The sequence below is a fragment of the Sinocyclocheilus grahami genome, unplaced genomic scaffold, assembly GCF_001515645.1.
Source record: "Sinocyclocheilus grahami isolate Dianchi unplaced genomic scaffold, SAMN03320097.WGS_v1.1 scaffold1130.1, whole genome shotgun sequence".
Classification (NCBI taxonomy): Eukaryota; Metazoa; Chordata; class Actinopteri; order Cypriniformes; family Cyprinidae; genus Sinocyclocheilus; species Sinocyclocheilus grahami.
The window spans coordinates 261425-284605 of NW_015506309.1; the positions used below are offsets into that span (position 1 = coordinate 261425).

Genomic DNA, 23181 nt, shown 5'->3' on the forward strand with positions numbered 1-23181 from the left:
TTCCCCAAAATGCAATAAATCCATGATACTTTTTTTTCTTCAAAATGCAATAAATCCATTGAATCAATATAAAAGTTATTTTTCATATTGAAACTGTTGAAAATACACAACATCACAGTTGATCCACATATGACAGCCTCTGATCTTGGTCAATACTAATCTTAAATGCAGGCACTGGACTAAAAATACATTCAATCAGTCATCGCTCCCAAAATGAATTCAACGGGTCATCTTGTTAATGCTATAAATTAATTAAAACAATAAAAGAAAATTTCATCATGAACATAGGCCTACATGAACAACAATATCACATTAAACCACAGAAATTCCAAAATGACATTTCCCTTACATTCAACTTCCAAAAGTGCGTTCATCTTTGCCATGTTACATTCCTGTGTACAGAAAGAAATTATTTTTCCTGATATTGAAATATACATTTCCTTATTGAGATTTCTGTACTTGTCATTTTTTTCATAAAGCTTTTTAAAAATGGGTGATATTGTGTTTGGCATGCATAAAGTATGGTGAGTATATAGGCTTTTTTAGGCCTAATACATATGTCCCAGATTATGAAATTCAAGCAGTTTTTTGTTTTTGGCACAAAAAACACTAATAGGTGAGGCATGTCTCCTCTGGGTATAATATCAACATTCTTTCTTCTGGTGTGGTTAGAAAACATCTTAGGGATTTCAGAAAAGTCTAATGTGTTGATTCTAATGTGTTAGATAGATATCGAAATCAAAATTGCAAAAAATGTCCCAGATTACCCGAATTCACCCTAAATGAACAACAATATCACATTAAACCACAGAAATTCCAAAATGACATTTCCCTTACATTCAACTTCCAAAAGTGCATTCATCTTTGCCATGTTACATTCATTTAGTTGACTAGTGCTATATGCTGTATTAACAAAAACAATAATGGCATAAATAATGGCATGATATTTTGGTCAAGTGTATTAAACGACAAGAAAAACTATAGCACCCATATAGCTACAATAAAGTTATAACCTGTAAGTTGATGAAAGTGTTTAGTGCGATGCACTTGCTGCCTCAGATACAGCCTAAACAGATCTCCGTCATTCGCTGGTCAAAAACCAACTCCATTTAATGTTAAGTGTCTGATCAAGCCACAATACCAACTCTGACGATGTTTAAACGTTATCCCTTTCTATATTTTTTCCTATATTTCAGTGCTTAGTGTTGTGCCGTTGGATTTTTTATTTATCAAAACTGACACATTTTTTTTAAGCTAAGGACACATGTTTCAGTGATGCTTAGTTAGCGCCGTAAAGTTTTAGGTTCGATATTCAGTCGACATTCCTACAAAGATATCAATGCCACTATTAATTTTTACAAAATGCAACCATTGTATATTGATATAAAAAAATAATAATAATTCAAAACCCCTTTGTGTATTTTAGCTCCAGACTGACTGTACAGGTGAAATTTTGCCATAACGACCTTTACTGTACGTACAGTAAACTAAAAATATTTGAAAAATTATAATACTGGAATGAACCAAAAGGTCATATTCAAAAAGGGACATGGTGAACAGACTGACTTACTACAGGTGACTTTTTGCCAATAGCTCCCTTACTGTATGTACAGTATACAAATATTTTTATGAAAATAATTACTGTGGTTCACCAAAAGGGTTTTTTTCATATTCCAAAGACTGTATTAGGTTCCTAGTGGTGAGACTGACTTACTACAGGCCATTACTTCACTTACTGTACATACAGTACACTTAGGAGAAACAGTGGGCATAAACCGTAACAAGTTGGGCGCCCTGGAGGTTGATGAGTGGCTGGTGAATTGTGTGACCAGAGTGGCTCCAGCAGGACAGGAATCCTCCAGGGCAGTACCAGCAATACAGGGAGCCAGGGAGGTGCCAGCAGTACAGGCAGAACAGTGTTGTGTAATTCCAATGTGTTTGTGAATACAAAATAAGTTATTTACATTAAGGGATTCATTTAGCAATGAGATTGGAATGGATGCAGTTTATTAAACAGAATTAAATAGTTTATTGCGTGATATAATTGTCATTATTTTGCCAAGGTTACATCATTTTTGTATAAACAATAGAATTGCTAAACACAAGTGTACCAGTTTTATGAGTCTGCAATGGATAGAAGACTGTGATTCAACATGCAACAACTAGATACTGATGCAGACGGGTTCCTGAAAGATTGGATGTATACAACAATAGTGCATACACATGATGAAACATGGAGCTTTTGCCCTTAAACCTCAGAAGTGCCTATATTTACTCTTTACACCCAAACCTATAGATACTGTCATACAGTAATAGAATTGAGTGGATTAAAAGATGAAACTGAGATTCTATCATATGAATGGATAAAACTGAACGATTCTAAGAAACCTTTTATTTGGACAGCAGTACAGGCCTCTCTCATCTTTTTAAGTGGGAGAACTTGCACAATTGGTGGCTGACTAAATACTTTTTTGCCCCACTGTATATATGTGTTTGGAGGCTGCTGACAGCTTGATAGCTTCTTTAATACATCAAGCAGTAATATGGGAACAAATCAAGGACACGGCTGTCATGAACTATGCTGTAACATGAGTATGTTTGTCTGCTGCTAGTGGTGCTGAGTCAATGGCAGTGAAAAACTGGCTTAGTCTGTAATCACAGCAGGCAATGGAGCAGGCATTGTGGGTCATGTTGTTGACACAAGAATTTATGATTTCTGGCACTTGCTACAGTTTGTCAACAATTGTCAACTACGTGTTCCTGTTAGGTCTGTCTTCTTGGTTACTCCTTGTGCCTCTTGGTGCTGTTTCAAAGAGCTGATAGGTTTGAATATGTTTTTAGCAGCTGGAGTTTTTTTATGGAAATGGTTTTAAGAAATTGTCAAATGTTAGAGTGTCTGGAATTTTTGTTTTGTTTGCACAATAAGATGTGGAAGAGGCTGAAAAGGTGCTGACGCTGATACATTGCAAATGCTTTTTCATGCTGACTTCAACTACCAAAGGTACAAAGAAAACAAAAGAACATTCTAAATATTCTAAAATACTAAAATACTCCAGCAATGTTCAAATAATTTCAGTGTCATTTTGAAACTTTTTAGATTGTGTATATACAGTACTGTGTAGAGTAGTTTAAGGTCAGTACAGTTTTTTTTAAATAAATACTTTAATTCAGCAAGAATGCATTAAATTGATCAAAAGTGACAGTAAAGAAATATACAGTGTAACAAAAAATTTCTATTTTAAATGAATCAAAGAATTGAAAGTTCAGAAGAAGAGAATATAGCCTAGATCAGTGGTTGAAATACTTGAATTGCTAAAACAAAATAATGCTAAATAAAAAAAAATAAAGCTAAACAGAAGTATTAAAAACGAATAAAAAATGATAAAATTCCAAAACAAAATATACAAATAAAAGCTAATTGAAAATATGAATAAATACTATAGCAGTATATAAATAATATTAAAATAACACTGGTATAGGGTTACATGCCCAAATGTTGAAATTCTGCAGCAATATTTAACAGCAGGTGAGAACCGACTGGCAGATTCAGCATGGAGAGGTACTTGAGCGATCCACCGGATGGCGGCTATGGCTGGGTCGTGGCCACCTTGGCCTTCTTCTTCATGGGCCTGACCTTACGCACCAAGAGCTTGTAACACTTCAAAGAGAAAGGAAAAATTGAAATCGCATCATATGACCCCTTTAAAAATGTTGGCCTGTTTTTCTTTAAAATCCAAAGTCACTACAATGTCCTTACCAGTACTGCCTCATGGGTGACCTCAACCACTATTGCTGTGTTTCATTTGGGAGGTGAGGAATGCTTTTATGTGCTGTCTTTTTCATTTAGTTATCAAAGCAAATTGTATGAACAGGTATAACAAATTGTCTGAAACTGACATTTAATAATGACTCCAGACCTGCATAGAGAGTGTTTTTCTCATCTGCTTAGCTCCTCTTGCAAGTGCTCTCAGTATGCACCTGTCCCAGCGTGCTGTTATCATGGTCGGAAGGCTTCTGGCTGCTTCAGGAATGATTATCGCCTCTTTGGGCCTCAGTCTGCCTTGGATGTATCTGTCTATGGGTGTACTACAAGGTAAGTTTTAAATAATTATGCAATTCTGAATTGCAGCACACAATGCTTTTTTCACTCATACAAGTGCATGAAAATCTAATGGTGTGTTGAAAGCAGCAAGCCATCATAGTGTTATATTAATTTATGTTTATGTTAATAAGTTAATAATATAACATATATTATATATTATGTTGTTCTTTAATACATTGTTTCACAATATGCTGTTTTGGCTTTTAATATTTTTTATTGAATGAATGCTGTGCACTGTTGTATGCACTACCATATATAAATGTATTCAATTTGACGTGCAGTCTTTGTAGTAGGGTAGTATGTTATTCTAAACACAGCATCACTTTACCTCACCAATGGGAGGACAAGTCTATTTAATCTAATCCAGAAACAAGCTGTATTATACAGTATTTTAAAAAATGAGTTTTCAACGGTATGGAGGACATAAAGTATGTGAGTGTCACTTAAAAATAAAATGAGGAAATAAATGATCAAATTATTATTTAAAAATAATCTTTTCAAATTGACAAACAGACTTATTTAAAACATTATTTTAATATGTTGGATTATTATATTTTTCCCTCAAAGAATTTAACTTTTTTCAAAGAATTTCATACTTTTATTCAGCAGGGTTGGCATCTCATTTTCTTGGATACCAGCTAACAGCATGGTCAGCCATTATTTCAAATGCTGGCGTCCCATTGCCTATGCTATTGCTAGTTCTGGAGAGTGCGTCTTTGCTATGGGATTCAGCCCATTTTTCCAGTGGCTTATCGACAGCTTTTCTTGGCAGGGGTCTCTACTCATCATTGGTGGTCTTCAGCTGAATGTGTGTGTGTGGTGCTCTGATGAAACCCCTTCCAGCTGCACAAACCTCTATCCAAGACAAACCGGTGCTGGACACAAAAGAGGAAAGCAGGACATCAAAAAAAGGCACTTTCCAGTGCTCTCTCATTCAGAGGCCTGAGCAGCTTCTATATATCGTGTTTGCCATCTTGCTGTCTTGAGTCCACCTGCTGCAGGTCAGTGTGTGTGTCTTTAACTTTCAGGCATATCAGACTAAAGGTGCGTTCACACCAAGAGCGCTAACTATAATGATAACTATAAGAATAATAACTATATTAAGGTCCACACCAATGAACGATAACATTCTGTTTATAAGCATGTGCTGCCGTTTTGTCATCTGCCATTTTAAAGGGGTCACGACATGATGAACCAAATTTCCCTTGATCGTTTGACACAGAAGAGGTCTTTGTATGCTTAATACATCCTGCAAGTTTCATAACTTAAAATGTCCTCATCATCAATAAAAAAACATTTATGTAATAACCCTAAGAAAACGGCTTGTTTTGGATCAGAGGGACGAGGTGACATAACCTGGGCACAGTCGTTTGCATATGACCGCCTCCAGAGCAAGACAACTACACCTATTTTTGCAACATCTCATCGTTGTCACACCCACAGGTGTTCAGTCGGTGTGCAGCGAGTGGGTCTGAAAGAGTAGCTGTTTACAGTAAGATTGCAATGCCAGACAGACGATGTGCCGTTCCTGGCTGTGGAAAAACAACATGTTTCTATACACTGCCGAAGGATCCAGACGTCAGGGAAAAATGGATTCAGTTTATTTTTTGCGAACGTCCCAGTCACGTCAGTGTTAAATCACGAGTGTTTTCAGTACATTTCACCGTTGACTGTTTTGAGGACAAATCGCAGTATAATGCTGGCTTTTGTTCATAAATTTTCTTAATCTAAACGAAAAGAAAACGGAAATCATATTCTTTGGTCCCCCTAGTGGCATTCCCACAAAGTTTGTTAATGATCACCATGTCACATTTCAAGCCAAAACTCTTGTTAAAATCGTAGGCGTTTTGCTTGATAATGAGCTGAAACTAGACAAAAAAGTAAACTCGGTGGTTAGATCCTGTTTTTTTCATCTCCGCCTTCTTTCCAAAATTAAGTCGTTTCTTTCTTTGCACGATTTTGAAAGAGTAATTCATGTTTTTATATCATCACGGTTAGACTACTGTAACTCACTTTATTGTGTAATGAACACTACTTCCCTGGCCCATCTCCAGTTGGTCCAAAATGCATCATCAAGACTTTTATTGGGCCTCCGTAAATCCACTCACTTTACACCTGCGTTAGCATCATTGCTTTGGCTGCCTGTCCGGTTTAGAGTGGAGTTCAAAACCCTAGTTTTTGTTTTTAAGTCCCTAAACAACTTAGCCTCCTCATATCTATCTGAACTTCTATCTCCACATAACCCTTCTCGAGCTCTTCTGTCCAGTCGTCATAGATTGCTCAATGTTCCCAGAGCCAGACTTCAACAAAGAGGTGAACGTGCCTTTGCTGTCGCAGGTCCTAAACCTGGACCTAAATTTAGGTCCTACATTTTCTTTTCAGAGATTATTTGTCTCTGATTTTATCTGTGATATTTTTTTTATTGTTTTGCTTGTTTTTATTTGATCTGATGCTGTAAAGCACATTGGTCAGCTGCCGCTGTTTTAATTGTACTATATAAGTAAATTAAACTTGAAACTTAAACTTTACCTAAATACTTATCTCAAAGATCAGGCCGTGCCAACTGTTCTGGACACAACGATGCGCAAACTGTAAGTAAGGTATTTCAAGTAAAAACTATTTTTAAAACAGTAATGGTGGTAATGGATGTGAGCCAATCATAAAAGTCGACGGTTACACTGACCTCTTAAAGGGAAAACACCCCAAAACCGACTGTTTCAGTCAGAGGATGAGAAACAGGGTGGAAAAACGTCATACATCACTCAATTTTGAATGTTTTTCATCCAAAAACTTTAGTAATATTATAATTACTCCTCGGAGAACATCATAAAATAAAATAATAATAAAAAAAACATATCATGACCCCTTTAAATGCTCAAGCTCTTTAAAGTCAGGTGGATTTTGAATGGCTGTCAGTGTTTTTATAATTCATCAGTTGAAACAAAGTGTTCTGTGAGTGATTTCAGCAATATCTGTATCCATCATTATAGCTGTGATGTGGACTTTCCTATTGTCATGGAATTAGAATTAGTATTAAAGCTTTATAGTTATTGTTATAGTTATCGTCTATAACTGGCCTTACTTTCTGTTTAAAAACATTCAACAATATTTGTCTTAAAAGGGATAGTTCACCCAAAAATGTAGATTCTGTCATCATTTATTCACCTTCATGTCATTCTGAACCTGAAAGACTGACTTTCTTCTGTGGAACATAAAAGAAGATATAGAAAGTCATACTTACAGAACAAAGAAAAAAGATTTGATATGACATGAGGGTGAATAAACCATGCCAGAATTTCGCTTTTAGTTTTAGGTGAGCTAACTCAATAATTTAACCAGCATTTATTTATTTTTATTATTTATAATTGATTTACTAGATGTGTAAAAATTCATTAATGCATTGTGATGCATCAGTATGACTCCCAAAGGCTCTCTGTGTCACCTGTCTCATGTTCCTTTTGTGTATCTGTGTCACAGGCTGGCTGGTGGACTGGACTCATGACTTCAGTGTTAGTTTCTACTTGTCTGGCCTCTGCCTTGTCCTGTCTGGGGTCTTCGTGGTGCTTGTTGACAGGCTGGTGGAGAAGAAAAAACTCAAACTACCAGATTAATGTGCTGAAATGTGAAACTCGTTTGTGAGTCCAGTGATTATATCCCATCACTTTGTATTCTTCACGTGTACTGTAAGCTGTGGCTACTCCGAGATCATCGGGCTGTCCCATCACTAGATGGCAGTATAACTACAAGAAAAGTCTTGTTTCATACAAGAAAAATATATAATTTCACGTTTTGTACTCTGTTCTTCTGACTAATGAATATAAAGGTTTTGTGTGTTTGTTTAAAAGCAGAACATCTTACTACACAGTTATAGTAAACGGTGCCAAACTCCAAAAATGAAATAAAAAGGCCCAGGTTTTCTTTCAATGTCCATTTAGTCTATGGAAAATTTACAATTAAAACAGGTTTGGACATAACATGGACGTGAGGACATTGGTGAACCAACCCATTTAATTAGCAGACAAACAGTTCAGTTAACATGGTTTATTAGTCATTTTTAAAGGGATAATGAACCCAAATATGAAAATTCTGTCATCTTAATGTCAAGTTATTTTTAATATTCTCTCATTTTTGTCAATCCATTAAAAGTTCACACAACCAAAACTTTTGCCCATTAAAAAAAAACATTTTAAAAAGTAATCCATACGAATCGAGCAGTTTAATTAAAGTCTTATGTAAAGAAACAAAAACGTCAAATGATGAACAGATTTAATTTAGGCTTTTATTTATATAAACATATAGACTGATGCACACAGAGCACATTAAATATATGGTATAAGCTCAAATGTTCTTGCTGGTCTAGCAAGCTTGGTTAAGCTTTCATGTTAACTATATTTAATGAGATATTTGAAGACATTTGTATAATTTACACTGCACCTGTGAATTTCTCACAGGATTATAATTATCAGAACACTCAGTAGTGGAAGCACAGCGATACATGAAGACCAGAGCAGTTTCACTGACTCTAAGCTCTGGAGCTCCACACAGACAACAACACAAGAAATGGTCAGTTGAGTAAAAGCCCAGTTTAGACACACATACAGCCATTTCCTCCACTTGGAGGTAAGCATTGGATGCAAGAAGTGATGTATTTTATAGTCCCCCTGCACGGTGACGGCCCAGATGAGAAAGCCCAGAATCTGACCTGGATGAAGGCCATGCCACCACGCTGAGAACAAAAAGGTCATAAATAGTGGAGATCTGTTGGATCTTTTGAAGACCATTCTTCGAAGCCACACTGCCGTGGTTCTGTTCCACTGGCGCGCAAACGCTGAAGGACGACTCAACGCTTCAGTCACCCATGGACTGCCATCAGAAAACCCATCCCATGATTTTTCCCCACTGTGACTGTACCCATGGAAACCTATGCCTGCAGCATTGTTAACACACTCACTGACCTTCCAGTGTGCATAATAGTTCATCTTAAGTAGCAGCGACAGGATCCAGATCCATATTATGTTTTGACAAATGCAAGGGCTGTTTACTCTAAATGTGATTGATTTTAAGAGCTCCTTGAGAGAATATTTAATCCACACCAAAACTAAAACTTGCAATAGCTTTGAAGTAACTCTCCTTAAAGATGAAGCCAAAGGTGGAGTCACACTCATTTGCCTAACAGACTGCACAAAAGTGTTAAAACTGCAAAGTGGTCCTCCAAGAAGTGCAAGAAAATTAAGTGAGTAGCTTAGAAACGGTATAAGGACAGATAGATCCTGACTGCTGTTTTGAAAGGGACTAGTGACTGTTCCCTCCTGCAGATCAAGTGATAGAGAAGAAACCCTCTGTGTCATCAACATGAGAGCGGATATGGCCAGTAATAGCCTGTTAGGAATAAAACGAGAGCTCACAATAGGATCAAATTAAATTTTTTGATACAGTTCATAATTTTGGAGAAATACCTGGAGTCTGGTGTCTCTTGAAGCCAGTATAACTGGTACTGGATGTACAAGTGCCAGAAGGTTTGCCAACACATCTGCAGTCCTAACATCCACTGATGAATATGGGTTGGCTGTAGACAATATATCAGCAGCAGGAGAAGGACGGCACTGAAGAACAGCAATAAGCTGTATGGACCCACTGTTGCAATAGCAAAGATGAATCCTCCCAAAGTCAAATAGACATACCTTACAAGTGGAGACCAATTTAATTTCATAAGTGATCTAAGAAAACGAACACAAGGATTATGTTGTCCTACTGTACCTGTTGATTACTGAGAGATGTCCTTGCCTGGCTAAACAATAAAACAGAAATGCAAACGGCATGTTCACAAACTGGTAAAACAGCTGTGGGTTTCCATCACAAAATAGCCAAACGAGATCCATCACCAGCCCAGAACTGTTCTCGTAGGCTAATGTGTGTGAGTAGAAGAGATAGCCTATTATAAATATGTACAGAATGGCTGACTTATTTGAATTTCAGAGTAAAATGTGTTTCTGGATTCCAGACGTGCGTAGATAGACAGATACTCAGTATGTCACTACAGCATTATCTTTGCCCCGTTCAGTTGCTGTGTTGCTAAGCTGCAGCACAATGCCTCGGAATTCGAGTGTCTCTGTATGAACCGGCTCCAGCGCCCTTAAACTAGCCATTAAACTAGTTATCTAGCCATCAGGAAATGTCCCATATGTGCTGTACCTACCTTTTTGCTAGTGTGTTACGAATTGCAAAAACACTTAATGCATATATTAATCAGTGAGATCGTGTGCTCTTGTATTATTCATCAGATCAATGTAGGTCATGCCGTGTGATGTTTTCGTAGGTGTGTTTAAATACCAGGTGTATTTGCCAATATGTGTAAAAGCAATTGTTTTGCACTAGCGAGTCATGCGAGAAGCTTCCTTAAAAATATCAACTCAGTCACTTGCGAAACAGAAGCTTAATTTAATTTGATGCAACACAAACCATAGTTTTTTTTTTTTACTGTCAAATCAGACCAATTCTTTCATGACTATATTAATGACTCCCAATAAAAGCAAAACTACCATGTAAGCATGTGAGCACTGTTTTATTAATCTAGAGTGTTTTATGCACTTACTGTGTTTAACGGTAACCACAGATTTCTGAATCATTCTTATCTTTGTGCTTAATGACTGCAGGTGAGAATGAAATTCTTGATTCGCTCCAAAAGATTGCATCGAGGAACAAGATGTGGAGGTCCTATATTGGAATGGGTTATTATAACTGCTTCGTCCCACCAGTCATACAAAGAAACCTGCTAGAGAATTCGGGATGGTATGTATCTCTTGCTGTTTGAAGAATTTATTTCACCTTCTGCTGGCCCAAAATCAAAAAATGGACCAATGAAATTTTTTTTTGACAAACATCAACCCTTTGTTTCAATCAGGGGACTAAATATTTACTGCCACAAGCTGGAACACCTTGTTCATTAGTTTCTCGTGGTCAGTACAGTTATAGTCAAAAAGCAAATTGCATTTTGATGATTTTATTACATAAACGAATAGTAGCGTGCGCCCAGCATAAGATAAATCTTGTGACTCCGACTGAAGGTCTTTGGTTAGGGCTTCAGTGAGTTTTTGTGTTCTCTATAGGGTGACCCAGTACACCCCCTACCAGCCTGAGGTCTCTCAGGGTCGCCTGGAGAGCTTGCTCAATTATCAGACCATGGTCTGTGATATCACGGGAATGGCAGTAGCCAATGCATCACTGCTGGATGAAGGCACTGCTGCTGCTGAGGCCATGCAGCTCTGCAACAGGTTAGTGCACTAACTGCTGAAAAAAATCTACGAAGAACATGATTCCATTCATCAAGGAGACATTTAGTCTGTTAGCCAACACCTGAACCTGCTCATTCAGGCCTTTGGCGTGCAGGATGGTGTGTCCCCCAGGGCTGGGAGTGATAATTAACACTCAACTTTTCCTTTTCAAAGACAAAACAAAAGAAGAATTTTCTACATTGACCCACGCTGCCATCCACAGACTATTGCAGTTGTGCAAACCAGAGCCAAGTAAGGAAGTTCACCAACATATTAAATAAAACAATATACATTTGTCCATTCATCCGTCTTTCTGTCTATCTATCTCTCTATCTTTCTATCCATCTGTCTAGCTCAATCTATCTTTGTCTATCCTTCTATACGTGTGTGTCTGTCTGTCTACCTGTCTTTCATACATCTATCCATACATCTATTTATCTCTATTTTTCTATCCGTCGGTCTCTCAGTATGACTGTCTGTCTGTGTATATATAATTATCTCTCTGTCCATCCTTCTATCCATCTGTCTCTCTGTCTGTGCCTCTGAACCTTTGTCTGTCTGTCTCAATCTTTTATCTATCTATCTGTCTGTCTAGCTCCTATCTATCTATCTATCTGTTTGTCTGTCTGTCTAGCTCTATCTATCTATCTTTCTGTCTATCCTTCTATACGTCTCTGTCTGTCTGTCTGTCTCTCTACCATCTTTCTGTCTGTCTTTGTCTGTGTCTGTCTGTCTATGTCTCTCTCTCTCTCTCTCTATCTGTCTGGTCAGTCTGTCTGTCTGTGTCTCTCTCTCTATCTGTCTGGTCGGTCTGTCTGTCTTTCTGTCTATGTCTCTATCTCTTTACTCTTTTGTCTAGCCTTCTATCTGTCTGTATTGATTAAAACTAAAAGTTTGTATCCTTTAGTTACATTGGTGTGAAGACTGTTCTCAAGCTTCCTCATGAGATGGACTTCAGTGGGAAGGATGTTAGCGGTGTGCTCTTCCAGTATCCAGACACTGAGGGCAGAGTGGAAGATTTCACTGCACTTGTTGATCGGGCTCACAAGGGTGGTGTATGTACCTCTCTGTTATTATAAAATTCACATTTACAGTTGCTGATACCAGTTTTTGCATATATTAGATTTTACTTGAACCATTAATACCAAATGAATTTATTCACCCTCATGCCACTCCAAACCTGTATGACTTGTTGTATTTTAAATTTTTTCTGTGAAACACAAAAGAGGAATTCTCGAAGAACACTGTTCTTTCCGTGCTACTAAATTGTTTAGGGCTGTCAATCACTGATGTGAAACTTGGTGTGACCCATCTTCATGGCAAGTTTGAATATAAGGAAGTGAGATTTGTTACATGGAGGAAAAAAAAGTCATACAGGTTTGGAATGACATGAGGGTGCGTAAATTATGACAACTGTAATTTTTGGGTGAACTATACAAGTCGTCAATAATTGTGACAACAGAATCTGTTATTAGTTTTTGTGCACAGATCTATTGCAACAGCTGATTTAGACATGTTCAAAGCACTAGACCTGATTCTTATTGTTTTTTTGGGTCCATTTTTATTATTATTTTTTTAAAGGCACTGGCTTGCTGTGCCACAGACTTGCTGGCGCTCTGTGTGTTGCGTCCTCCTGGTGAGTTTGGAGTTGACATCACCTTGGGCAGCTCTCAGCGCTTTGGAGTGCCTCTCTGCTATGGTGGGCCTCATGCTGCATTCTTTGCAGTCAAAGAAAATCTGGTTAGGATGATGCCAGGAAGGATGGTCGGAGTGACCAGGTAAATCTGTAATTTATCGTCTCAAGGCTTCAGTGTACTTTGCTTCATCGGTGCTGGTATCAGCTGTCACATGTTTCCTGTTACAGAGATGCAGCTGGTAAAGAGGTTTATCGTCTGGCTCTCCAGACCAGAGAGCAGCACATCCGCAGGGACAAAGCCACCAGCAACATCTGCACTGCCCAGGTAGAGCTTAACAAATCTGAATATACAGTGTATATACAGGTGCATCTCAGTAAAGGACCACACAACCAGTCATAAGGGTCAATTTTTCGAAAATGGAGAATTATACATCTCAAATCTTAATAAATAAGCTTTCCATTGATGTATGGTTTATTAGGATGGGGCAATATTTGGCCGAGATGCAGCTATTTGAATATCTGGAATCTGAGGGTGTAAAAAAAATATATATATTGAGAAAATCACCTTTAAAGTTTTCCAAATGAAGTTCTTAGCAATGCATATTACTAATCAAAAGTTGAAGTTTTGATATATTTATGGTAGGAAATTTACAAAATATCTTCATGGAACATGAGCTTTACTTAATATTCTAATGATTTTTGGCATAAAATAAAAATCGATAGTTTTGACCCATACAATGTATTTTTGGCTATTGTTACAATTATACCCCAGCGACTTAAGACTGGTTTTGTGCTCCAGGGTCACATATATTTGTAAAGTTGAATGACTGTACTCCATTTTATTGTTTCATTTAGGCTCTTCTTGCAAACATGGCTGCCATGTATGCGTTGTATCAAGGTCCTCAAGGATTGAGGCACATTGCAGAGAGAACCCACAATGCAACGTTGATTCTCGCTGAGGGCAAGTTGTTCGACTCTTGTTTACTTTTTTCTTTTAGTAAGAATTTGATAAGACATTTTGTGATACTGATTGTTTTTCATTGTTATAATAGGCCTGAAAAGAGCAGGGCACAAACTCCAACATGAGAACTTCTTTGACACGCTGAAGATCAACTGTGGTGTGGCTGGCAAGGACATCTTAGAAAAAGCTATGCAGCGGGAGATCAACTTACGGGTGTACAGTGATGGACTGGTGAGGCCTGTGAAAATGTTTAAAATAAAACCCATAGACCGTGTTCATTTTATGTATTGTTTTTAAAATATATATTTTTTTACAAGTTTGCATTATTTCAGTTATTTTTATTAATTTAATGTTTATTGATGTGGTTTTAGCTTGGCGTGTCTCTGGATGAAACAGTCACTGAGAGAGACTTGGACGATCTGCTCTGGATCTTCGGTTGTGAATCCTCAGCTGTAAGTTCTTGCCTAAATCCAAAAGATTTAAATTATTCTTTAAAAATCATCTAGTCTCCTTGCCCCAGTGAGATCTCATCTTTTTGACATTTATCAGGAACTTATTGCTGAGAAAATGAGTGAACGAACAAAAGGATTGCTGGCAAGCCCTTTCAAGAGAACCAGCAAGTTTCTTACCCATACAGTGTTTAACAGGTTTGTTTGCCAGTTTTGGTGCTAGTTGTTGTTTCTAACAAATCTGTTTATCAATGAAACTTGCTTCAAAATCAGAAAAGCTGGTTCTTGTTCGTCTACATGTATAGATGTGCTGTTTTTCAGTATAATAATTACTTGAATATATTGCTTCAATTTCAGTTATCACTCCGAGACCAATATTGTACGTTACATGAAGCGCCTGGAAAATAAGGATATTTCCCTCGTACACAGTATGATTCCTTTGGTAAGTAAAGAATCAGAGTTTACTTTGGTGTTTATCCACTGTAATGATTTAACATGCAAACATCATAGTAAACTCTGCTGTTGAATCCAGGGTTCGTGCACAATGAAGCTGAACAGTTCCTCAGAGCTCATGGTGAGTGTATTAATCTGCTCTTTTACATCTGCCCTCCTTTTTACTGCTGTATCCAAAACTGTATCTCTGGCATTGCCTCATTTCAACCAGTCTGATCTTTTCACTGTTTCATTGTAACCTTTTCACAACAGCCAATCACCTGGAGAGAATTTGCTAACATCCACCCTTTCGTGCCACTGGATCAGGCTGAAGGTTATCAGCAGCTCTTCAGACAGCTAGAGAGAGACCTTTGTGAGATTACAGGATATGATAAGATCTCCTTTCAACCAAATAGGCAAGTGTCCTGCCTGATATTGTTGTTACAATATCAAGAATAAGATTTATTTTAATTTCAGTCAACAGTGTTCTTGTAGATGACAAAGCAAATATCAGTTTCATTCAGGTTTCTGGTGCTGATAAGCTTTGGGGGTGTGTAGGCATCTATACGTTCTGCATTGTTGACACTTTAACAGGATCATTAGCATACTGTACTCTTGGGCAAGGGCCTTTTGAAGCAATCTTTGAACTCTGCTGTGCTCAGGCAGAAAGGTTACATATACATGATGCTATTGATTTTTCTTTGTCCCGTAGTGGTGCGCAGGGGGAATATGCAGGCTTGGCTGCAATCAAAGCCTATCTAAATTCCAAAGGAGAATCTCACAGAACAGTGAGTATCATCCTGCAGTGAAACACTCTTTAGCAAAGTCTCCTCATTTAACTTCAAGCCTCATGTTTTACCTCAGGGCCATTTAAACACATAAGTGATATTTGAAGTATCAAGTTGACCCTCATGATTTTTCCTAATCTTGGAAACGAATAGGAAAAAAGATTTCCTAAACCTAATCTGATAACACTCTTTGAATTTTTTTTTATGGAGGACATTCAAAGTAGGCCAAATAGAAATGATTATATAAAAGTACAATTTAATATTACATATTTATTATATAATATTAAATATTGTATTATATTTGTGTATATACAAATATAATATATACAGACACTTTTGTTGTTTCTTGTAGTATTTAGATTTTTGGTTTAAAAAAAAAAAAAAACTATGAAAATTTAGTTTTTAAACATGACACGCATAAGTGATTTAACTCCTGACAAAAATAGAATTGCTGCTGAAAGGAAAGCAAATGGTTCATGAGTAATACAAAAAGTTAAATTCTCCTCGCAGTGAAAAGTGGAAAATGGGTTAGAGTGTTTTATACCTGAGAGAAAATAGCTGAAAAAGTGGTAAATTGTTAGTGGGGAGTGGAAAGAAAGTCAGTGATAAGAATGTTTAGTCAAGTCATTGCAGTGTTTTGTAATCTGGCCCTTTTTTTTTTTTTTTTTTTTTTTTTCCATAAAACAGATTTTTGATAGCGGATGCAGTTCTTAAGATTTAACTCCTGACAAAAATAGAATTGCTGCTGAAAGGAAAGCAAATGGTTCATGAGTAATACAAAAAGTTAAATTCTCCTCGCAGTGAAAAGTGGAAAATGGGTTAGAGTGTTTTATACCTGAGAGAAAATAGCTGAAAAAGTGGTAAATTGTTAGTGGGGAGTGGAAAGAAAGTCAGTGATAAAAATGTTTATTCAAGTCATTGCAGTGTTTTGTAATCTGGCCCTTTTTTTTTTTTTTTTTTATCATCTTCCTAATAAGCAGATCTTAGATAGCGGATGCAGCTCTTAAACCAGCCAAGGTTCAAACTGCCATGGTTGAGTAAATAGCCATAGAAAACAACCACCCTGTTACAGGATTCAACTTCAGTGCAAGACTCCATATTTGGAGATTAAGACATGCAGTCCTTGGACGATAAGTTTGTTCATGGTGACCTATTGAAAATTGCATAATGCTAAGCATTGTGTCCTTAGTTCAGAATGTCTGTCATCTAGTCTATGATGACATTTTATTTTACATTAAAGTTGAATTGGAGACGTTCGATTAAAATTGAATACACCCAAATGAACAATTGCCAACTGCCAATTTAGCAGCCCCATGCCAATTTAAATGTATCTGGAACACAAAAGGATTCATAACGAAAGTAGACCTAAACATATGGCTCCATGAAAGTAGTCCATATGAGCTACAATAGCTTCATGCAGAACAGACCGAAATTTGTTTTGATGAAAGTAATTAATTTGCAGAATATGCATAATCTCAAATGTGAGATCACATCTTGCCAAGCTTAGTGTTGTGTGTATATTACCCCGGTTTCACAGACAAGGCTTAAGCTTAGCTTAAGACTAAAATGCATGTCTGAGAAACTTGCACTGACATTTCTTAAAATAAATTAGTGGTCTTGTTTTGTCACAAGATGCACACCAGTAATGCTTTTTCTAAGGCACGTTTATAAAAGATACTTAAATGTCCTAATTGGACAGGCCTAATCCTGGCTTAACCTAAACTCTGTCTGTGAAACCAGGCCCTAGTGTATAACGAAGACAACAAAAAAATTTGGATTGAGTGCATGTTAAACATTTAAAGATGAAGAATACAGTTTCTGTGCTAATAGTGTCACCCTGTGAAATTACAAAGCACAACCATTGCAGATGCTCCTTCTGTAACGGAATCTGAATTTCTTTTCCCATGTAACGTGTCAGCTATTGTCCCACACTGACTAAACACCCTCTGGATCAGTCTGCTACAGTAGCAATGCCCCAAACTCTCGCTATTGGTTGAGCTGATCTGAGCAGACCTCTCTAAATGTTTTGATGGTGCCTGGGAGACTCGATGTTTACACTTTTGGGGGAGACAAAACTATGAATGGCTTTTTTTTTGTTTGTTTTTTTGTTTGTATGCTTATTTTGTCCATTAATCTTCTATTTCAAATCTGTTATGAATTCATTCAGGTTTGTCTGATTCCCAAATCCGCTCATGGAACAAACCCTGCCAGCGCTCAGATGGCAGGCATGAAGGTTCAGGTGGTGGAGGTGGATAAAGATGGCAACATTGATGTGTCTCACCTTAAAGCCATGGTATGTACATTGATTTAAAATGTCACATTTTGCATCTTTTGTCAACCGGAAGCATTTATCTTCTGTTAGAGAGCTATTTGCACTGATACACTTGTCTATGATAACATTATCTTGTCAGTGTCAAAGGTGACGTGTGTAATTTCTGCCTCACTAGCAGCACCAAATGAAATTGCAAAAATAATGACTAGGTTAAAAACTGGTGTAGCAAATTAGCTCAAGGGAAATGTATGTAAATACAGTTAATTACGATTATTTATATCAGCTGCCAGTAGTAACTGTAACAGAATTAAATTGCCATCAACCAATCTGTTCGTCCAGCGAATATTCAGTGTAAGTTCATATCAACTCTAGGAAAGGATATTTCCGTGGACACAGAAAATACTTTCATACAGTATTAATGCATTAGAGCATGTAGTAAGGATCAAAATTGTAAAGGGGCGTTAATTTGCAAGGCAGAATAAGAAACTCATGTCATTTGTGCACGAGTTTTATTAACTAAACACTAACACAAACTAGTCTAACAAACAAACAATCACTCATACATGGGAAAGGGCAAATGAGGCTTGATGGATGAAGCCATCAGTAAAAAACAGAATGAAGCTATGAAAAGAGTCCGTTAACCACCTGAGTGAAACCATCAGCGCCATTTTAGAATTTGCAGTTTTTTTTAATCTGGCCCTTTTTTTTTTTTTTTTATCATCTTCCTAATAAGCAGATCTTAGATAGCGGATGCAGCTCTTAAACCAGCCAAGGTTCAAACTGCCATGGTTGAGTAAATAGCCATAGAAAACAACCACCCTGTTACAGGATTCAACTTCAGTGCAAGACTCCATATTTGGAGATTAAGACATGCAGTCCTTGGACGATAAGTTTGTTCATGGTGACCTATTGAAAATTGCATAATGCTAAGCATTGTGTCCTTAGTTCAGAATGTCTGTCATCTAGTCTATGATGACATTTTATTTTACATTAAAGTTGAATTGGAGACGTTCGATTAAAATTGAATACACCCAAATGAACAATTGCCAACTGCCAATTTAGCAGCCCCATGCCAATTTAAATGTATCTGGAACACAAAAGGATTCATAACGAAAGTAGACCTAAACATATGGCTCCATGAAAGTAGTCCATATGAGCTACAATAGCTTCATGCAGAACAGACCGAAATTTGTTTTGATGAAAGTAATTAATTTGCAGAATATGCATAATCTCAAATGTGAGATCACATCTTGCCAAGCTTAGTGTTGTGTGTATATTCCCCCGGTTTCACAGACAAGGCTTAAGCTTAGCTTAAGACTAAAATGCATGTCTGAGAAACTTGCACTGACATTTCTTAAAATAAATTAGTGGTCTTGTTTTGTCACAAGATGCACACCAGTAATGCTTTTTCTAAGGCACGTTTATAAAAGATACTTAAATGTCCTAATTGGACAGGCCTAATCCTGGCTTAACCTAAACTCTGTCTGTGAAACCAGGCCCTAGTGTAACAACAAAAAAACAAAAAAATTTGGATTGAGTGCATGTTAAACATTTAAAGATGAAGAATACAGTTTCTGTGCTAATAGTGTGAAATTACAAAATTACAAAGCACAACCATTGCAGATGCTCCTTCTGTAACGGAATCTGAATTTCTTTTCCCATGTAACGTGTCAGCTATTGTCCCACACTGACTAAACACCCTCTGGATCAGTCTGCTACAGTAGCAATGCCCCAAACTCTCGCTATTGGTTGAGCTGATCTGAGCAGACCTCTCTAAATGTTTTGATGGTGCCTGGGAGACTCGATGTTTACACTTTTGGGGGAGACAAAACTATGAATGGCTTTTTTTTTGTTTGTTTTTTTGTTTGTATGCTTATTTTGTCCATTAATCTTCTATTTCAAATCTGTTATGAATTCATTCAGGTTTGTCTGATTCCCAAATCCGCTCATGGAACAAACCCTGCCAGCGCTCAGATGGCAGGCATGAAGGTTCAGGTGGTGGAGGTGGATAAAGATGGCAACATTGATGTGTCTCACCTTAAAGCCATGGTATGTACATTGATTTAAAATGTCACATTTTGCATCTTTTGTCAACCGGAAGCATTTATCTTCTGTTAGAGAGCTATTTGCACTGATACACTTGTCTATGATAACATTATCTTGTCAGTGTCAAAGGTGAAGTGTGTAATTTCTGCCTCACTAGCAGCACCAAATGAAATTGCAAAAATAATGACTAGGTTAAAAACTGGTGTAGCAAATTAGCTCAAGGGAAATGTATGTATGTAAATACAGTTAATTACGATTATTTATATCAGCTGCCAGTAGTAACTGTAACAGAATTAAATTGCCATCAACCAATCTGTTCGTCCAGCGAATATTCAGTGTAAGTTCATATCAACTCTAGGAAAGGATATTTCCGTGGACACAGAAAATACTTTCATACAGTATTAATGCATTAGAGCATGTAGTAAGGATCAAAATTGTAAAGGGGCGTTAATTTGCAAGGCAGAATAAGAAACTCATGTCATTTGTGCACGAGTTTTATTAACTAAACACTAACACAAACTAGTCTAACAAACAAACAATCACTCATACATGGGAAAGGGCAAATGAGGCTTGATGGATGAAGCCATCAGTAAAAAACAGAATGAAGCTATGAAAAGAGTCCGTTAACCACCTGAGTGAAACCATCAGCGCCATTTTAGAACGGGTCTACAGCTTATACTAAACCTCTGTTTCGTTTAGATAAATGTACAATACTTGCATTGCCTTGGCCTGGAATGAGCGTACAGATGCAGTCTCGGATGAAAGTCTTGATGGTTTGGAGGTTCGGTGGTGTAGGAGTCGCGATCACCTTCTTCCGGGTTTGAAGAGTGATGAACTCCAAAGATATATATATATATACCAACAAAGTCACGTAGTGACGAATGCTGAGCCCTGGGGGGTTATAAGCCACCGTAGCTCAGCACTCTGCCTCTTTCGCTTTCTCGCCTGGTTGAGATAGGTTGAGTGATATAGTCGCGCTGTCGATTGCCACTTACTAGAGCAGCGAGATATCGTCCTCACAAGCTGTGTCAGTGCACATCTACGCGACTCCAACGGATTTGGAGTATATTTAGCAGTGAGTTTTTGATTTTCTACTTGAGTCTATATTGCTTCGTCGGTTACACTCTATGCCTCTCAGTGCTATCTGGTGGCTGGTGTTTTCCACGACAAGTTAACGGTCTCCCGTTGACTTAATCATCTATCTATTCTGAGTGTTTTTCCTCTAATTTATGTTATACTCTGTGCCTTTCAGTTCAATCTGTCGGCCATTTTAGATAAATTTTCCTTTTTTTCGTGAGATACTTGGTTGGCATTACCTGTCGGTTCACCCGAGGGAATCGTCTTTTTATTTTTATTTTTAGTATTTTAGTGTTTAGTCTTCATTGTTACCATCATCCCGCTTAACTTAAACCTTACGGTGCTATCCGAGGGTGTTATTAGCAAGTAACTATGGCTCACAGCTCGATTGCCACTGGTTTTCCATTGACTTGTAAGCTGTGTCCTAATAATCTTCTCTCGGACTACGGTCATGACATCTGCCCGTCATGTTTAGGTGTCCAACATCTGAGAGAGGCTCTCAAGGACCCGTGTCTGCACTGCAGCCTTTTACCCATGTCAGAACGACGGCTCCGTCTTGCTGATTTAGACGTTAACTCGGGCAGTTGGATGTAGCCCCCTTGCGAACTCGGAAGCGCAAGGCATCAGTGGCAGCCGGCGCTCCCCTCCCATCTAAGAATAGGGCTACATCGTGAAGTGATGAGCATTTGCATGTTGAGAAATTCACTTTCTAAAACCGTTTCTGTGCTTTCTTCAGAGATGGCAGAGCTGAAACGCCTGCTTCACTTGCTTCAGCCTGTCACATGTGCTACACTTGTGAAGATGACACAGGAGGATGAGACTGTTCAGAATCAGGGAACTGGGGAAGAGTTCTCCAGAGCACTCAAAGGTCTTGTGTTACTGAGGATGTGAGTTTTTCGGTCACCTCATCGACAGTTGCCAGGGGGACCCCATCAGCGCCTCCACTAAAAGTCGCACACAGGAAGCTTGAGACATTCAGGCTGGCGGTCGATCGTTTTTCAAAAGAACAGCTGGAGTACTGGAGGACCAACACAGCAAACCCCTGGGTTTTGACGACTCTGAGCAGGGGATATACTCTACAGTTTCGCTGCCGGCCTCCCAGATTTTCAAGAATTGTTCCTACAATCGTCAGAGACGCAGTTTGTGCAATGACTCTCTCTCGGGAAATTTGTTCACTGTTAGAGAACGGAGCCATAGAAAAAGTTAATTCCCTCGTTCAGGGAGACCGGTTCTATTCAACATATTTTCTTGTTCCGAAGAAGGATAGTGGTTTCCGCCCGATTCTCGATTTAAGGCACCTGAATTTGTTCCTGAAGGTCCTCCCTTTTCGAATGCTGCACACAGCCGACGTTCTTCGGTCTGTGACCGCAGACGATTGGTTTGTAAGTGTCGACCTGAAAGATGCATACTTTCACGTCTCAATTGCTGTTTATCACAAAGTTTCTGTGTTTCAGTTTCCTGAATAAAGCGTACCAGTTCAAAGTGCTACCTTTCGGGCTTTCCCTTGCTCCTCGCGTCTTCACAAGGTGTGTGAACACAGCTCTTTCTCCTCTTTGGATAAGAAGTATGCGTATTCTGCCCTATTTGGACGACTGGCTTCTTTGTGCCCCCACGAAACAGCAGGCTGTGCAAGACTCCAGACTACTTTTGAGACCTGTGCGGAAGTTGGGTTTTCCTGTGAAATGAGAAAAAGAGCTGTTTGATTCCAACACAGACCACTACGTTCATAGGAATGACCCTGAATTCCCACCTAATGTCTGCCTCCCTGTCTCAGGAACGTGTGAAACATTCTGCAACTTTTGGCTCGCTTCCGCCAGGGTGTGTCTTTGCAGTACAAGGTGGCTCACAGGGTGGGGGTCAATGTGGAATCGGAGAGGTATTTGCGGGCGCTGGACACCGACCCAGGCCACAGAACATATCAATCTGCTGGAACTACATGCCGTGTTCTTGGCTCTAAAGTATTTCATGCCAGTCCTGGCAGGCCGCCATGTTCTCGTTCGGTCCGACAATACCTCAACAGTGTTCCATCTGAACCACCAGGGTGGCACAAAATCTCGCAGGTCTCTACAGCTTACTCACGAGATCCTGACATGATGTCAGCCACAACTCGCTTCACTGAGGGCAGCTCATATTCCAGGAGTGTGCAA

The 23181-nt window shown here is 38.3% G+C and overlaps 2 protein-coding genes and 1 pseudogene across 2 annotated transcripts in view; 2 read left to right on the forward strand and 1 right to left on the reverse strand.

Moving 5' to 3' along the window:
* The first annotated feature begins 3710 nt into the window (after positions 1-3710).
* LOC107567126 (monocarboxylate transporter 13-like) lies at positions 3711-5088 on the forward strand (annotated as a pseudogene).
* A 3459-nt stretch (positions 5089-8547) lies between these two features.
* LOC107567140 (ghrelin O-acyltransferase-like) lies at positions 8548-9981 on the reverse strand. Its single transcript, XM_016252760.1, has 3 exons — positions 9860-9981; positions 9559-9783; positions 8548-9481 (listed from the first exon to the last, which is right to left on the reverse strand). Exons 1-3 carry the CDS (start codon positions 9979-9981, stop codon positions 8548-8550), a joined length of 1281 nt encoding a protein of 426 aa, XP_016108246.1.
* Positions 9982-10730: 749 nt separating this feature from the next.
* LOC107567133 (glycine dehydrogenase (decarboxylating)) overlaps positions 10731-23181 on the forward strand; it is an 18231-nt gene continuing 5780 nt past the window's right edge. The window contains exons 1-15 of the mRNA XM_016252750.1: positions 10731-10891; positions 11209-11373; positions 11548-11625; positions 12281-12428; positions 12955-13151; positions 13238-13334; positions 13865-13970; positions 14062-14201; positions 14342-14422; positions 14520-14617; positions 14777-14861; positions 14952-14993; positions 15125-15267; positions 15564-15639; positions 17807-17932. Of these exons, the coding sequence (XP_016108236.1) occupies positions 10746-10891; positions 11209-11373; positions 11548-11625; positions 12281-12428; positions 12955-13151; positions 13238-13334; positions 13865-13970; positions 14062-14201; positions 14342-14422; positions 14520-14617; positions 14777-14861; positions 14952-14993; positions 15125-15267; positions 15564-15639; positions 17807-17932 (1728 nt within the window). The 5' untranslated portion in view covers positions 10731-10745. The remainder of the gene's footprint in view (positions 10892-11208; positions 11374-11547; positions 11626-12280; positions 12429-12954; positions 13152-13237; positions 13335-13864; positions 13971-14061; positions 14202-14341; positions 14423-14519; positions 14618-14776; positions 14862-14951; positions 14994-15124; positions 15268-15563; positions 15640-17806; positions 17933-23181) is intronic.

What these genes read in the sequence shown, in the direction of transcription:
- LOC107567140 (XM_016252760.1), bottom strand. Translation starts at nt 9,981, where the DNA reads ATGGATCTCGTTTGGCTATTTTGTGATGGAAACCCACAGCTGTTTTAC. An exon ending in CATCTCTCAGTAATCAACAG is followed by an intron (nt 9,784 to 9,859) that starts GTACAGTAGGAC and finishes TCCACTTGTAAG; the next exon opens with GTATGTCTATTTGACTTTGG. An exon ending in CAAGAGACACCAGACTCCAG is followed by an intron (nt 9,482 to 9,558) that starts GTATTTCTCCAA and finishes TATTCCTAACAG; the next exon opens with GCTATTACTGGCCATATCCG.